Below are 15,381 nucleotides of genomic sequence, written 5' to 3'. Positions count from 1 at the left end.
TGTCCTCCAAATTCCATACGGCTGCGTTTTCTGTTCCATTTGGGGGCCCTGCGTTTTATAAGCCATCGTCAGTTTTCCTCCTTACACCTGATAAACACAGCTCATGTCAGCTCCTTGTTGAGGAGCCATATGGGAGTATATGGAACTGCCAAAAACCTGAGGCATGTACACAGCAGGTATGTTTCAGAGCTACAGTACTATCGATGCATAGAGCAGATACTGAAAATAGATTACAACATAATATGGCTCCACTGCAAACACGTGCCCACTTCAGAGAGTTATTTTGCCAATTTAACTATTCTTATGTTTTCAATAAATGTCACATTATTGAGCTGCATTTCACACACTCAGTACAAAACATTAATTCATCCTATTGAGAGGTTGACAATGGGAACAATAAGGCACAGTATTGCCTGAATGGCAGGTTCTGGACCCATTATGCAAAGCCAAAGTGGTTCTTTAAAGCCTTTTGATCTCTGCAGCAAAGTGTCATACTGTACAGACAGAGGGTTACTGAGATGTCAAGAATACAACGTTAATAACATTATAACCAACAATCTTTATAAGCTCTGTACCGTCACATGCCAGATGCCTATAAGTACTAATGAATGGGTATTTTTCAACTTATCTTTATGTGGGGGGATTTCGTTTTATCTCTCCACTTTTCAAGCTATAGAGACCACATTCTTCTGTTCTTATTCCAGACAACAGTCGTTGGATTGTTAACAAAGACGTGAAGCTTGTGAGAAGAAGAAAAATGCAACATTTATTTTACTCTGTTTGTTTCTAGTACAAATAGCTATGCATCTTATATAACACGACACCATGAGAATAGGTGTATAATCATCATCAGTTGATATATGTTTGAAATTGGTCAAGATGACCCCAACAAACCGGTATCACATGCAGGCTATAGTAGTTACAATCTGCTAGTTCATACTAGCTAGTAAAAGCAGTCGTTTTGTCTGCAGAACAATATTGATTTGAGAGACTACATCAACACACCCAGCCCTCCCTCCAAACTAGATTCAAAACAGGAAGTCCAAACAGATAGCCAGCAGAGCACATCCTGTCCATCATCAGGACCAGTCGGCATGCCCTATTTACTGTTGGGAACGCCGTGAGGCCATGGCTGTGATTCAATTTAGTAGATAATTACACTATCTGGTAAAGCAATTATCCTGTTTACAACATAATGCCATTTGCTAGCTAATGGTGCTCCCACAACCTCCACAGTACAGGAGACAATGCATTTCTAAGAGGGGAAACAGGAACACTGTGTTGTAGCTATTGTTGAAGCATCTGTGGGCTAATTAGGTCAAAGCCTATGACAACAACAGCCTAAAAGATCAACAAAACATGACTCAGCCTGGTACACCACTGCACCCAGGCATGAATTTACATGTTATTTTAAACTTTCAAATGAGGTGACACTGCCATACCCAGAGAGCAGTATGCCAATGTTTTAAAGAGGGGAGAGATAAGGGAGCTCTTTAAGACCGAGCTTAGTCTGGGTAGATGAAATCCATGTGGCCTTGCTGGCTGATTTGAATCCCCTGCTTCTTTCTCTCCCTCCCTGCCTCCCTCTGAGCAGACTCACCAGAGCCATGGTCTGCAAGGAGGAAGAAAGCTTCTCAGGATCACTGGCTGTATGCATGCCAACTGTCTTGAATATCTCTGACCTGACTGCGCTTGATTAGAAAACAGCAATATGGTGTAAACTTATCCAGGGTTGTAATTCATTAGACGTTGGGAAGGAAATGAGAGGAAGATAGATAAAGTCCCTTTCTGAATAGGAAAGAGTGGTGCTTACCTTGACCCGGGAGAGGGAGGGATGGAGAGATGAGGAGAGTCAAAGGGATGGAGAGTAGAGGGTCCAGGCAGGGAAGGGGTCTGGGTAGGTCCCAATGGGGTAGTCCAGGAGAGGGAACGAGGGAGGAGAAGAGAGGAGTGGAATGACAGGGAACAGGGAGACAGGGAGGTGAAACGTAAATGCTACTCTCTCCCTTTCTCTCTCTCTTTCACATACACTCCCAAACACACACTCACACAGCCTACAGGCAGGAACTAACACAAGCAGTTACTCCCAGGATGGGAGAGAGAGTGTGTTATCCATTCACAGACACTTAAACACAGAGAGCAAAAGTAAGACCCGGCCCACTCTCTCCTACTGGCCCAATAAGAGGCAGCTGTAAAACTGTGCGACCAATGAGAGACATTGAAGGCAGGGCCAATAAGTGCAATGACTCATCCTACCAATCAAAGTAATTGCCTTTGGACTCTTAGAACCTCCCTCTCTCTTAAGGACATATTTAGGAAGGTGCACTTAGCCTGTATGAGTGATTTAAGACCCTGACCTGGGACACATTAGAGTGATTAGATTCTGATGCACCTAAACCAGTGTGATACCACAATAGGTTGTATGCTCCACTACAACACTTGCTGACATCCAGTCAGGTACTGTACTGCATGCTAAAGTCATTCTCATGAACGGCTACCGTCTTAAAGGAGGTTACTCATGACATGTTGCATTATTTCTGAAAACAGAACACGCGCAGTCGTGCACACACTGACACACACACAGGAATGCATGCATACACACGTACAGAGTTGATCATTAAAGAGGGAGGAGAGGTGAAACCTCTGATTCAGCAGTATTTCAGCCCTCTCATAAAACACCGCTGACAGGATGTGCTGTAGAGGATGAACCTCCTCTATAATGGGCAGGAGCTGGCTACACTGTTGACAGGCTGTACTGCAGAGGAAGTACCTCTATACTGGATAGGAGATGGCTATAAAAGATTCATAGAAAATGGGAGGGGAAAGATGGGCACAGAAGGGAAATATAGGCACGGTTTACCAGCTAAGATTAAATGAGTGTGGGTCGATGTGAATAATATACAGGATATTGCCACAATCAAACCAAGGTAACAGGAAAATATTGTGGATATTATATCCTAAGACTTATTTCCCTATCCGTCCGATTACTTATGACCATTGATCTGAAAGAGATGGATAGTTCATAGTTGAAAGCACAGAATACATTAATGGGTGAAAGTGATATAGCGGAATGACCGGCACCGTATGCACACATGGTATCCTTTCACATTAGGGTCTGGGTCTCAAAGGAGGTGACACAGAAGGAAGTGTTTCATCTGGGAAACAGCACTAGACGCAGACAGGTCTTGGTTAGAAAAGGAAAGGTTGGATGGATCCCTCCTCACAGCAGTGGCTGTGATGTCTATGAAATCAAGGCACACTGTTAAGGAGAGAAACGTGAATACATGTGTTTTCGATTGTTGGACTGCCTTAGGATAACTGCATGACAACCAAATCCCCAGAGATATGTTATTGGGTTCTATTGAGGGCACAGAAGGTATCTCATGACTGGCTAAATCACATTACATTGAAAGTGCTGTGACAATGGACTAATTCTCTCCATGTAGCCTGAGAGTGTTTTTTACTTAAAACCAACCACATGATAATCAAATTGGTCATGCCATACTTGGAGACCTATTTATACATGTAGTAAGCATGTTATAAATACCCTACCAAATCCCATAAAATAATCCAGTTTGAAAAGTAGGCCTATGCACGATAGGTTTATGTGACATGAGCACTGGAGAGCGTCAGTCACCACCCCATTGCTATGCCCTCATTTATAGCACCAAAGGTCAAACTCAGATTGCAAATGTTGCTAAAGTTTGTTTATGAGGCGTTTTCAAGCATATTCATACTTCTAGACAATATTCCACATGTGTATATAAAAGCTCACACGTGATGCGAAAAAAAAGTGTATAAACATTCTCATACGATTTTCCCCTCATACTATAACAACGTTAATTTATTCAGTTACGTTGTATCGCTGACCAATAGCCTACTCTCCATTGAGGGGGTTCATTTATCTGGCCCAAGTTACCTAGGTGGGAGGAGTTTGTAACGTGATTGCATTAATTTTGGAACAGGGCTGCCTGAGCCGGATCGAAACAAAATTGACGTAATTAAGCATGTAGAGTGATGAGTCGGATTCTGTGCAAAGGTGATTGCTTTTGATAATGAAAGCTAGTTTGAACATTCAAACATTTATTTTATGGAAAAGAGATGTTGTATGTTTCGGCACGATTGGCCTACACCTAGCTGCCTTGTTGACAATATGACCGTGGCGCAGATTGCTGTTTGATTTGAGAAGGGCGTTCCTCCCTCCCCGCTGTCCCCAGATGACATGATGGGCCATTGCCCGGTTCAACCCGGGCCAGGATAATAGAACTCCCTCACTTTTACAGCGCGCGCGACGGGTCACGACCAATAATTATCGATGGGGCAATGTTCAGTTGCTTGCTTAGTAGAATACTCTATGTTTTGTGTAGGGGTGTTTGTCTTTATTCGTTAAATGTTCATGTGATATTATGTCCTAACATGGTGAGATATATTATGTAGCCTATTAGCCATTGATATTGAAACTAGTGAAAGTATTGATCATTGAGTAATATATTAATGTTAATTTATGAAATACCTTTTTAGGTGCATTTTGGATTATCCCCGTTCAATCAACAGAAACTACAGTCCCCATAGTTACTTGGAAATTCTCACAGCCTCAGCTACTCGGCTGTCTGAAATGCATTCATTGAACAACAGCGCACACACGAGTTCAGTTGAGGGAGAAATTAGAGGTAGGATTTACATACTTTCCTTGTCAATGTATAAAGTTATATGTACATTGTTTAAAACCTATTATTGGTGTCAAGTTCAGCAATGTTTCCCTGCAATAAGATAATATCAACTCGCATGATGAAGCTAACATTAGCTAGCTAATATCAGCTACTGTAGACGGTTAGCCAAATTGTCTAGGCTAGTTTCCGTTAGCTGTAGCTAGCTCTCTGACATTGTTCACTAGCAAGGGGTTTATCAAAACAAGCTTAGCTACCTCTGCCAGACACGCTTAGCTACCTTTGGTTGAGCTGGCTGCATTAGCATGTAGCTTGCTAGCTAACTAACGTTATGAATTCCAGACTGGAATCTGGTTAGCTAACGTTAACTAGTTAGCTAACATTGAATATGGCTCGTGCCAGCCATGAGTGCAGAAGTTGCACCCCTGTTTCACCAAATACAATTTAGCGATTACTTCTTAAAGTATGTATGGTCTCACATGCATGCAGCATTGCAATTACAAAGCTATCTAACTGGTAAACTTCAATGCAATAGCTGGTCAAAATATCTATTTTTGGAATGTGTCAACCCCCCCAAGTTAAATCAGTCCAACAGAGAACAACAAAGTTATGTCATGTACTGACTGCACCCATTCCCTTTTTTTGTTGCGATTCAAAATGTATTTTGGAATACTGTTACTATAATAAGTGTGATTTTAAATGACAGCTTTCGGTTGAGCACCATCCCACAAGATAATGAAGAATACAGCACTGTCAGAAAATAGACTTTGCATGACTATTTGCAAACATTCTTGTCTTTTACAGGTTCACAATGACCGGAGGTCTAGCTGTAAACTAGCTTGCTTTCAATCATTGTCAATCCATGGAATGGAGCAAAGGTTGACATTCTCTCATACATACAGTATGAAAATGGCTGCAGCTAGCGCTTTAACTCCATGTTCGTTATTGTGAAAGGTTTCCCCCTCACCCCCTCTGTAATGTTTAACACTGGATCCTTTGTGGAACTTGTAAGGGAAGAGTGCTAACAGGAATCTTTACTCATTGTCTGCGTAGAAAACCTGAATTTGAGGTTTAGGCCCTACTCTCTATGAAAATTCCGATAGCAAGCCTCTTCACTATAGCATACCACTTAGTAATTTGATACTGTCAGAGGTAGACTTGGGACTCCAGTGTCCACTGTCAGGTCACTGCCATGGTGGACAAAGACGCTATGGTGAGTGGGGACAGGGCTGTGGAGGAAGAGGCTAAACTGGACCTGAAGGAGACCGCCCCTGGAGAGCCTGACCCTGAGATGGCTCTTCCCCCACCTGAGGACCCCTCAGACGGCCAGACCAAGACAGCCCGGACCTGGGAGTTGTCGGTGGTGTTCCTGTGTTTCTATGGGTTTATGGTGCAGCTGAAGCCTGGGGAGCCCTTTATAACACCAAACCTGCTCAGCACGGAGAAGAACTTCACCAGGGAACAGGTCAGTGATGCAAAGCCATCCCCCTATAACAGCGTGTAATGTTGGTGTGGTGTGTTTTTTGCTTAAGAGTGCAATGTGTGTGGTCGGTGTGTGTATGCAACTATCCATGTGTGTGTCTTAAGTTAACCACAGTTTGTAAGGGTGGGTAGATGTGTAGGAGGTAGGGCTGCACAATGTGGGCGAAAAATCGAATTGAGATTATATTACCAAATGTTGTGATTTGATGTTAAAGATCAAAATACTAGGGTGAACTGTTGGAATCATAGAAATTGAATAACTTATATTAACAAGTAGGGCTGGGAATTGGCAGGGACCTCAAGATACAACGTTATCATGATACTTACAGTGGGGAGAACAAGTATTTGATACACTGCCGATTTTGCAGGTTTTCCTACTTACAAAGCATGTAGAGGTCTGTAATTTTTTATCATAGGTACACTTCAACTGTGAGAGACGGAATCTAAAAAAACAAAAATCCTGAAAATCACATTGTATGATTTTTAAGTAATTCATTTGCATTTTATTGCATGTATGCAAACTCTGAATTATTGATTTTAGGAGATTTTAACCTGGATTGGCTTTCACCAGTATCCGATAAATTAAAATACATTTGTACTGAGCTAAATCTAACTCAGCTGATAACTAAACCAACCCCTCCCAACTTTAAGAATCCAGTAAAATCTACTCTACTAGACATTATTCTAACAAATACCCCCCATAAATACACAGCCAGTGGGGTTTTTTCAAATGATATCAGTGACCACTGCTCTATTGCTTGTATTAGAGATACCAGGCGGAAACACTCTGATCCCTGTATAATCTGAGCTTTTATCCACTTGCTGCTTTCTGGACCCGGTTTTAGCCCTTGCTTTTTTCTCTTCTATTGTTACCTCTATGTCTGATAAACATGCCCCGCTTAAGAATCACAGAGTAAGAAACCGAACCAGTTCTTGGTTCTCTCCTGAATTGTCAGGTCTTTTTCTGCAAAAGAATCGGGCCTGGGCCTTGGCGAGGAAAACAGGTACTCCAGCTGATTGGCTGTTTTTTAGGCAATTGAGAAATAAATGTACTGCAGCTGTCAAAAAGGCAAAATCAAATTACTTCCTTAATGCTATGACAGATTCTGCAGGAGATCCTGCAAAATTCTGGAAAACCGTTAATTCACTGAAACGGGGGAATTCTGCTGTTTCTCTTCCTAAGCAAATTATCTCAGACTCCTGTATTCTAAGTGTAAAAAATGACATTTGTGATGCTTTTAATAAGCATTTCATCTCTGCTGGTTTTTTATTTGAAAGGAAAAGTGGCCATTGTGGTACTGGCCAGTTAGTTGATTTTTCGTCTTGCTTTTCAAACGTTACTCTGAAAAATGGTAACCCTGTTTTTACTTTCCAGAAAATAACTGAAGCAGAGGTTCTAGCTGCCCTGTGTGCCATTGATACTAAGAAATCCTTAGGCGCTGACAATTTAGACCCGTACTTACTTAAGTGTGCTGCACCTATCATTGCTGGTTCAGTGACACACATTTTTAATCTTACATTAAGCACAGGAAATATCCCTAAGGTGTGGAAAGCAGCTTTTGTTCTGCCATTACATAAGGGAGGTGACGGTAGTGATTTGGATAACTATCGACCCATCTCTAGGCTCCCTTGTCTGGCAAAGATCCTAGAATCTATAGTCAACAAACAGTTACAATATTTTCTTTCTGTTAACAGTATTTTTAGCACCAATCAATCTGATTTTAGATCTAAACACAGTACCACATCGGCCACTATGCTTGTTGTAAATGATATTGCAAATGCCTTAGATGATAGAAAGCACTGTGCTGCGTTGTTTGTAGATTTGTCAAAAGCTTTTGACACTGTAGACCATGCTATCCTTTTGAGTAAGCTGTCATCTGTAGGACTGGGCACTGATGCCTGTCGATGGTTTTATGACTATCTTAAAGATAGAACTCAGGCCGTCATGGTCGACGGGGTCAAATCTGACCCCTTACAGTTACTTAAAGGGGTCCCTCAGGGTTCAATAATTGGCCCACTATTGTTCTCACTTTATATAAACAACATTGGTGGTGATGTCAGATATTGTGATGTACACAGTGATGTACTCTATTGCTCCAACAGCGGACCAAGCTATAATGCAGTTGGAGTCTGATTTTAGGATACTACAGGGGTCTCTTTTACAGCTTAAACTTGTTTTAAACGCTAAGAAAACAAATGTCATGTTTTTTTCTAGGTCTAAACTCTCAATTAGAAACACTTTTGTAATCACTAGCTTGGATGGTACTCAAATCAAACAGGTCTCTGCATATAAATACTTAGGGGTATGGTTAGATGATAGGCTTTCTTTTAAAAAACATGTTACTGAATTGGGAAAAAAGCTCAAATTCAAGATAGGGTTCCTTTACAGAAACAGGGCTTGTCTGTCCTCCGTAAATAGAAAACAAATTGTGCAGGCTACTTTTATGTCAGTTTTAGATTATGGTGATATTATCTATATGCATGCATCGGCAAAAACATTAAAACCACTGGATGCTATTTACCATTGTGCACTCAGGTTTATCACAGGTGATAGTTACAAAACTCATCACTGTATCCTATATCAACATGTGGGTTGGGCCTCTCTATCTGTTAGGCGAGAGCAACATGCTCTCTTGTTTATTTATAAAGCACTTCTTTTAAAACTACCTCCATATATATCATCATTAATTTCCACTAGATATACACATTTTAAAACCAGATCACAGATGTGGATTACATTAGAGACTCCTGTGGTCTCCACAGAGTTTGGTAGGACTGCCTTCAGTTCCTTTGCACCTTATTTATGGAACAAACTGCAGATCCAACTTAAGTTAGACACTCTGGTGTCCCTTGCCCATTTAAAAAATGTTATGGAGGATCAATATGATGTTGTCTGTGATTGTTTCTGTTGAATTGTGTTTTTGTATGTTTGAAATGTTCTTGTCTGTATGTCTAAAACTGTACATGTCAACATGTTTACACAGGGCACAGCCGTAAAAGAGATCCAGGTCTCAGTCTGTTTTCCCTGTTAAAATAAAGATAAAAAAAAAAAAAAAAAGTGCAGTCGCAAAAACCATCAAGCGCTATGATGAAACTGCCGTCATGAGGACCGCCACAGGAAAGAAAGACCCAGAGTTACCTCTGCTGCAGAGGATAAGTTCATTAGAGTTACCAGCTTCAGAAATTGCAGCCCAAATAAATGCTTCACAGAGTTCAAGGAACACACACATCTCAACAGCAACTGTTTAGAGGAGACTGCGTGAATCAGGCCTTCATGGTCGAATTGCTGCAAAGAAACCACTACTAAAGGACACTAATAAGAAGAAGATACTTTCTTGGGCCAAGAAACATGAGCAATGGACATTAGACCGGTGGAAATCTGTCCTTTGGTCTGATGAGTCCAAATTTGAGATTTCTGGTTCCAACCGCCGTGTCTTTGTGAGACGCAAAGTAGGTAAACGGATGATCTCTGCATATGTAGTTCCCACCATGAAGCATGGAGGAGGATGTGTGATGGTGTGTGTTGCTTTGCTGGTGACACTGTCTGTGATTTATTTAGAATTCAAGGCACACTTAACCAGCATGGCTACCACAGCATTCTGTAGCGATATGCCATCCCATCTGGTTTGCGCTTAGTAGGACTATCATTTGTCTTTCAACAGGACAATGACCCAACACATCTCCAGGCTGTGTAAGGGCTATTTGACCAAGAATGAGAGTGATGGAATGCTGCATCAGATGACCTGGCCTCCACAATCACCAGACCTCAACCCAATTGAGATGTTGGACCGGAGAGTGAAGGAAAAGCAGCCAACAAGTGCTCAGCATATGTGGGAACTCCTTCACGACTATTGGAAAAGCATTCCAGGTGAAGCTGGTTGAGAGAATGCCAAGAGTTTGCAAAGCTGTCATCAAGGCAAAGGGTGGCTACTTTGAAGAAACTAAAATATATTTTGATTTGTTAAACACTTTTTTGGTAACTATATGATTCCATATGTGCTATTTCATAGTTTTGATGACTTCACTATTATTCTACAATGTAGAAAATAGTAAAAATAAAGAAAAACCCTTGAATGAGTAGGTGTGTCCAAACGTTTGACTGGTGCTGTATAGTAAAAAATAATTTCCCTATATGTAACGGTTTTGATTTTTTCCCCATCACTATTAAGAAGCAAAGTGGAAAGCGGCATCGTTCTTGTTTGGAGCGATTGGTTGACTGCATTGACCTAACAGAATAGCATGTAAACTTACAGTGAATCTAACAGCGAGGAGGAGGAACTGCACCGTTTGATAGGAAGCAGCTGCAAGGTAATTTCCTACGATGTAGGCTATAGCCTTGTATGACAACCCTGATATAAGCTGTATCAGCTGACACTGAATTCATACTTGGAGCTTGAACAACAACCTCTCAATCCCAATGTAATTGAAACAAAGTGCCAGTTATTATTTTCCAGTGTTCCTTAGTCATGGAACCCACTGGACTGTAATAAGGCAATCACAGTGTGAGTGCGGTAACCCCTCCTCAGTATGGTCAAAGTTCACATTCCTACAAAATAGGTCAGAGTCTCTTTTTCTGATTGGTTACTGTAGGCTTGTCTGGCTCAGTGTCAACTAATGAACCTAATGGCCTGAAGTCTGCAGACTCATTGGAAGGTGTCCTAGCATACAATGTAGTCTTAGTTCAAATGAAGGGGATCAGTGAAGGTTTTTGCTCCCCTCATTTCCTGTAGAGGGAGATTAACGTTGTTGCATTGGCAAAAGGTGATTCTAAACAGCATATGAGGCATGTGCATTTGTCAGTGTTCGAGGATTCACTGGGAACTAGCCTAAATATGCAATTTGAGAATACCTGCCTGCACATTTATATAGCCTTCAGCTAAAACAACTTTTTACAACGAGAATTACATTCCACGTAGCCCTCTCAGTCCATTCTATGTGGTCTCCCTCTCTCATGCCCCCCATTCTATTCCTCCAGGTGACCAATGAGATCAACCCGATCCTGTCCTACTCCTACATGGCGGTGCTGGTGCCAGTCTTCCTCCTGACAGACGTCCTGCGCTACAAGCCCGTCCTGGTCCTCTCCAGCCTCAGCCACGTGGCCATCTGGCTCCTCATCCTCCTAGGCTCCTCCCTCTTAGAGATGCAGTTCATGGAGTTCTTCTACGGCATCACCATGGCAGCACGCGTGGCCTACTCCTCCTATATCTTCTCCCTGGTCACCCCAGAGCTCTACCAGCGCGTGGCCAGCTACTCGCGCTCTTCCGTCCTCATGGGGGTGTTTACCAGCTCGGTGCTGGGTCAGGTGCTGATATCCGTGGGCAGGCTCTCCTTCGCCACACTCAGTGCTGTCTCCTTGGGCTTGGTGTCCTTCGGCCTGGTTCTCTCATGCTGCCTGCCCTGGCCCAAGAGGTCCCTGTTCTTCAACAGGGCCCACCGCGCTGCCCAGAGGAACCTCCAGGAGCAGGCTGCAGCGCAGTCAGAGCTGGCCAGGATGAAGCAGGGAGAAGCGGGCTTGGGTTCAGATGACACACCCTCCCTGGCCCCTCTCAGCTCTGGTTCCTCCTGGAGGGACTCGGTGTTCATTCAGATGCTGAAGGAGCTGAGGAACGTGTCGCGGAGGCCCAGCCTCAGACTGTGGAGCCTGTGGTGGGTGTTCAACTCGGCTGGCTACTACCTGGTGCTGTTGTACGTCCATGTCCTGTGGAACAAGGTGTACCCCGCCACGGAGAACAAACACGTCTACAACGGAGGGGTGGAGGCTGTCTCCACACTACTGGGTGAGGGATCAATTTCCCCTAGGTTTTAGTTTTAGGCTGGGTACAAAGGCCCCCCCAATGCCAGGTATACAAGTGTTTTAATAACCAATGTGTAGCATTCACCTGGGTTTTTACTGTCTGACAGGGTTGGAGCCTGTGTTCTCCAAGTCAGTGACTCGTACAAAATATTAACACCCCTACAGCAGTTGGCAGAGGTAGTAGTGAGAGAACCATGGCAACATGCAGTCCAATGAGTTCTCTGGCATCACATGACATCAGGTCAAAAGGTTTGTCTTAGACTAGGGTTCCCCATCTCCAGTCCTCCAGTACCCCCAACAGCACACATTGTTGTTGTAGCCCCAGGCTAACTCACCTGACTCAACTTGTCAAGGGCTTGATGATTAGTTGACAAGTAGAATCGGGTGTGCTTGTCCATGGCCACTACAAAAATGTGCACTGTTGGGGAGGACTGGAGTTGGGAAACACTGTTTTAGACAGACCCCTCTCCAATGATTTAATTAGGACTGAAGTTACATCACCTAAACAGCTGACAAGGACAGGAGACATACAAAGCCCATCAATCTAGAAAGAGGAATTCCCATGAAGCAGAATGTGATGTGGTGACACAACATAACAGACAAAACAGTCACGTTCTGATGAAAGGTGGTTGAAGATTACAATCATTTAGATGATAACCACACAGGGAGGTGATGCCAGACAGTATGCTCCCCATAGTGACTTAGTATAATTATGTTATTGATGCCTAATAATAACATAAAGGCTTAATGAACCAGCAATCCCCTCTGTTTGCCTTGATACGATAATCACACTCTGTGACCCTGTGTCTACAAACACACACACACACACAGCATTTATTAAATGAAGTTCCCCCAAGCCTTAACCACCTACTGACTCATTAACTTAGTCAGCTTTTCTTCTTCGACTAACTCCACCTCGTTAACTCTGTCCCAGGTGCGATCACGTCGTTTGCAGCGGGCTTCGTGAAGATCCGCTGGAACGTGTGGTCTGAGCTGGTGATCGGTGTGATCACGGCTCTGCAGGCTGGCCTGCTGCTCCTCATGGGGACCACCAGCAACATCTGGGTCTGCTATGTGGCCTACTCCTTCTTCAAGGGTTTCTACCAGTTCCTCGTGCCTATCGCCATGTACGTTTTCTTAGGTCCAGTTTTATTTAACATCATTGTATACATATAATGGGATGTGGTGTTTTGGGGATTGTCATGTTCAGATGTGTGCAGTGTATGAATGCATTGTCAAATAGAACTGTCACATGTTTCTTACTTTAGGCTCTACATTTGATCTGCTGACTATTTTTATTTTATTTAACTAGGCAACAAATTCTTATTTACAATGACGGCCTACCAAAAGGCAAAAGGCCTCCTGTGGGGACGGGGTCTGGGATAAAATACTATATATATATATATATGTATATATGCCATGCTATGTTGTTGTCTTAGGTCTTTCTTTATATAGTGTTGTGGTGTCTCTTGTCGTGATGTGTGTTTTGTTATGACGAAACACACATCATGACAAGAGAGACACCACAACACTACATAAAGAAAGACCTAAGACAACAACATAGCATGGTAGCAACACATGACAACACAGCATGGTAGCAACACGACATGACAACAACATGGTAGCAACACAACATGGTAGCAGCACAACATGGTAGCAGCATAACATGGTACAAACATGATTGGGCACAGACAACAGCACAAAGGGCAAGAAGGTAGAGACAGCAATACATCACGCGAAGCAGCCACAACTGTCAGTAATAGTGTCCTGTTGTGGTGTTTGTGCAGTTTCCAGATCGCCTCGTCTCTCACCAAGGAGCTGTGTGCCCTGGTGTTTGGGGTCAACACCTTCCTGGCGACCATTCTGAAGACCATCATCACCCTCATCGTCTCAGACAAGAAGGGCCTGGGACTAGATGTGCACTCCCAGGTAAATCACACTGATAACCACCACGCTCAGACAACTTCCTGCAAGCTAACGTCAACCGTACGGAAACACCATATGTTTTCTAATGAGTGCTGTTCCGTTCTCCAACCGTATGGAAACACCATATGTTTTCTAATGAGTGCTGTTCCATTCTCCAACCGTATGGAAACCCCATATGTTTTCTAATGAGTGCTGTTCCGTTCTCCAACCGTATGGAAACACCATATGTTTTCTAATGAGTGCTGTTCCATTCTCCAACCGTATGGAAACCCCATATGTTTTCTGAGTGCTGTTCCATTCTCCAACTGTATGTAAACACCATATGTTTTCTAATGAATGCTGTTCCGTTCTCCAACTGTATGGAAACACCATATGTTTTCTAATGAGTGCTGTTCCGTTCTCCAATAGTTCCTGATCTACTTCTTCTACTTTGCCTTGCTGACGGTCATCTACCTGGGCTGTGCTGTCTGGGTCATCATTCACCACTACAGGAACCAATCGGCGGGAGGGGGAGGGGCCACAGACCAGTCCACGCCCACTGAGCTATGTTCCGTACCATCAAAACCCTCGGAGACGGAACCTCTGTCCAATGGGAACAACGTCAAGGCCTGAAAGGGATATTTTGGGATTTTGTCAATGAAGCCCTTAATCTACTTCCCCAGAGTCAGATTAACTTGTGGAAACCATTTTTATGTCTCTGCGTGCAGTTTGAAGGAATTTGCTAGCTGTTCCTGTAGACTTCCAGTCATTGCGCTAGCTAATGCTAGTTGGCATTGGCTCACGAAACTACCTCTAACTTCCTTCATACTGGATGCAGGTACATAAAAATGCTATCCTAGAGTTCATCTGACTCTGGGGAAGTAGATTAAGGGCCTCATTGCCAAAATCCCAAACTGTCCATTGAACATTGTGATGTCATCTTGACATCAACCCCTAAACCCCCTACACTGACATTGAGTAGAGTGGTCTAAACGGTCTCGCAATCTCAAAGACAGATGAGACTTAGAGGTGAGTCGAGACCTCATGACATTTCCTTGGACGTGTTGGTGGAGTGTAGTTTACCAGTATTAATGAACAATCACTGTTCTCATCCTTTAGTGCCTTATCTGTTATATCCAACGTGTCTTCAGTTCCCCAAAAAGGATGTTATTATGAAATACATAGTTTAAAGAATTACAGGCAGGGCCCACATACATTATTACAAGACAAAAAAGCTCACTCGATCAAGCCTAATGGTCTTGTAAGTATGAAAGCAAAGCTCACTTTCATATATATATATAGATAAAGAAGCTTGAAAGGGTAGTGGAATGGGGTAATGTCTTAGTGCAGGGTGGGAAGAATAAAATACATCACCTTATGTGTGGTACAAATCCCATTATTGTGGGAGCACCTCCTCTAATAGTGTGAATTAGGCTGTGTGAGAAGGTTTGCATTTTAAGCAACCTGCCTAAACATTGTTTGAAGTACAATAGACCATCATAGCTACTGTAGTAGGTCAATTTAAGGAATGTC

The 15,381-nt window shown here is 42.9% G+C and overlaps 1 protein-coding gene across 1 annotated transcript; it reads left to right on the top strand.

Annotated features, from left to right (window-relative positions):
- The first annotated feature begins 5,776 nt into the window (after positions 1-5,776).
- Positions 5,777-15,368, top strand: LOC311109899 (reduced folate transporter-like). Its single transcript, XM_084152915.1, has 5 exons — positions 5,777-6,132; positions 11,125-11,926; positions 12,878-13,070; positions 13,731-13,872; positions 14,278-15,368. The coding sequence occupies exons 1-5, from the start codon at positions 5,860-5,862 to the stop codon at positions 14,479-14,481; spliced, it is 1,614 nt and encodes a 537-aa protein (XP_084009041.1). The 5' UTR covers positions 5,777-5,859; the 3' UTR covers positions 14,482-15,368.
- Positions 15,369-15,381: the final 13 nt, after the last annotated feature.

Source organism: Coregonus lavaretus, assembly GCF_964263955.1.
Source record: "Coregonus lavaretus genome assembly, chromosome: 35".
Taxonomy (NCBI): domain Eukaryota; kingdom Metazoa; phylum Chordata; class Actinopteri; order Salmoniformes; family Salmonidae; genus Coregonus; species Coregonus lavaretus.
This window is presented reverse-complemented; position numbering and strand designations above follow the sequence as displayed.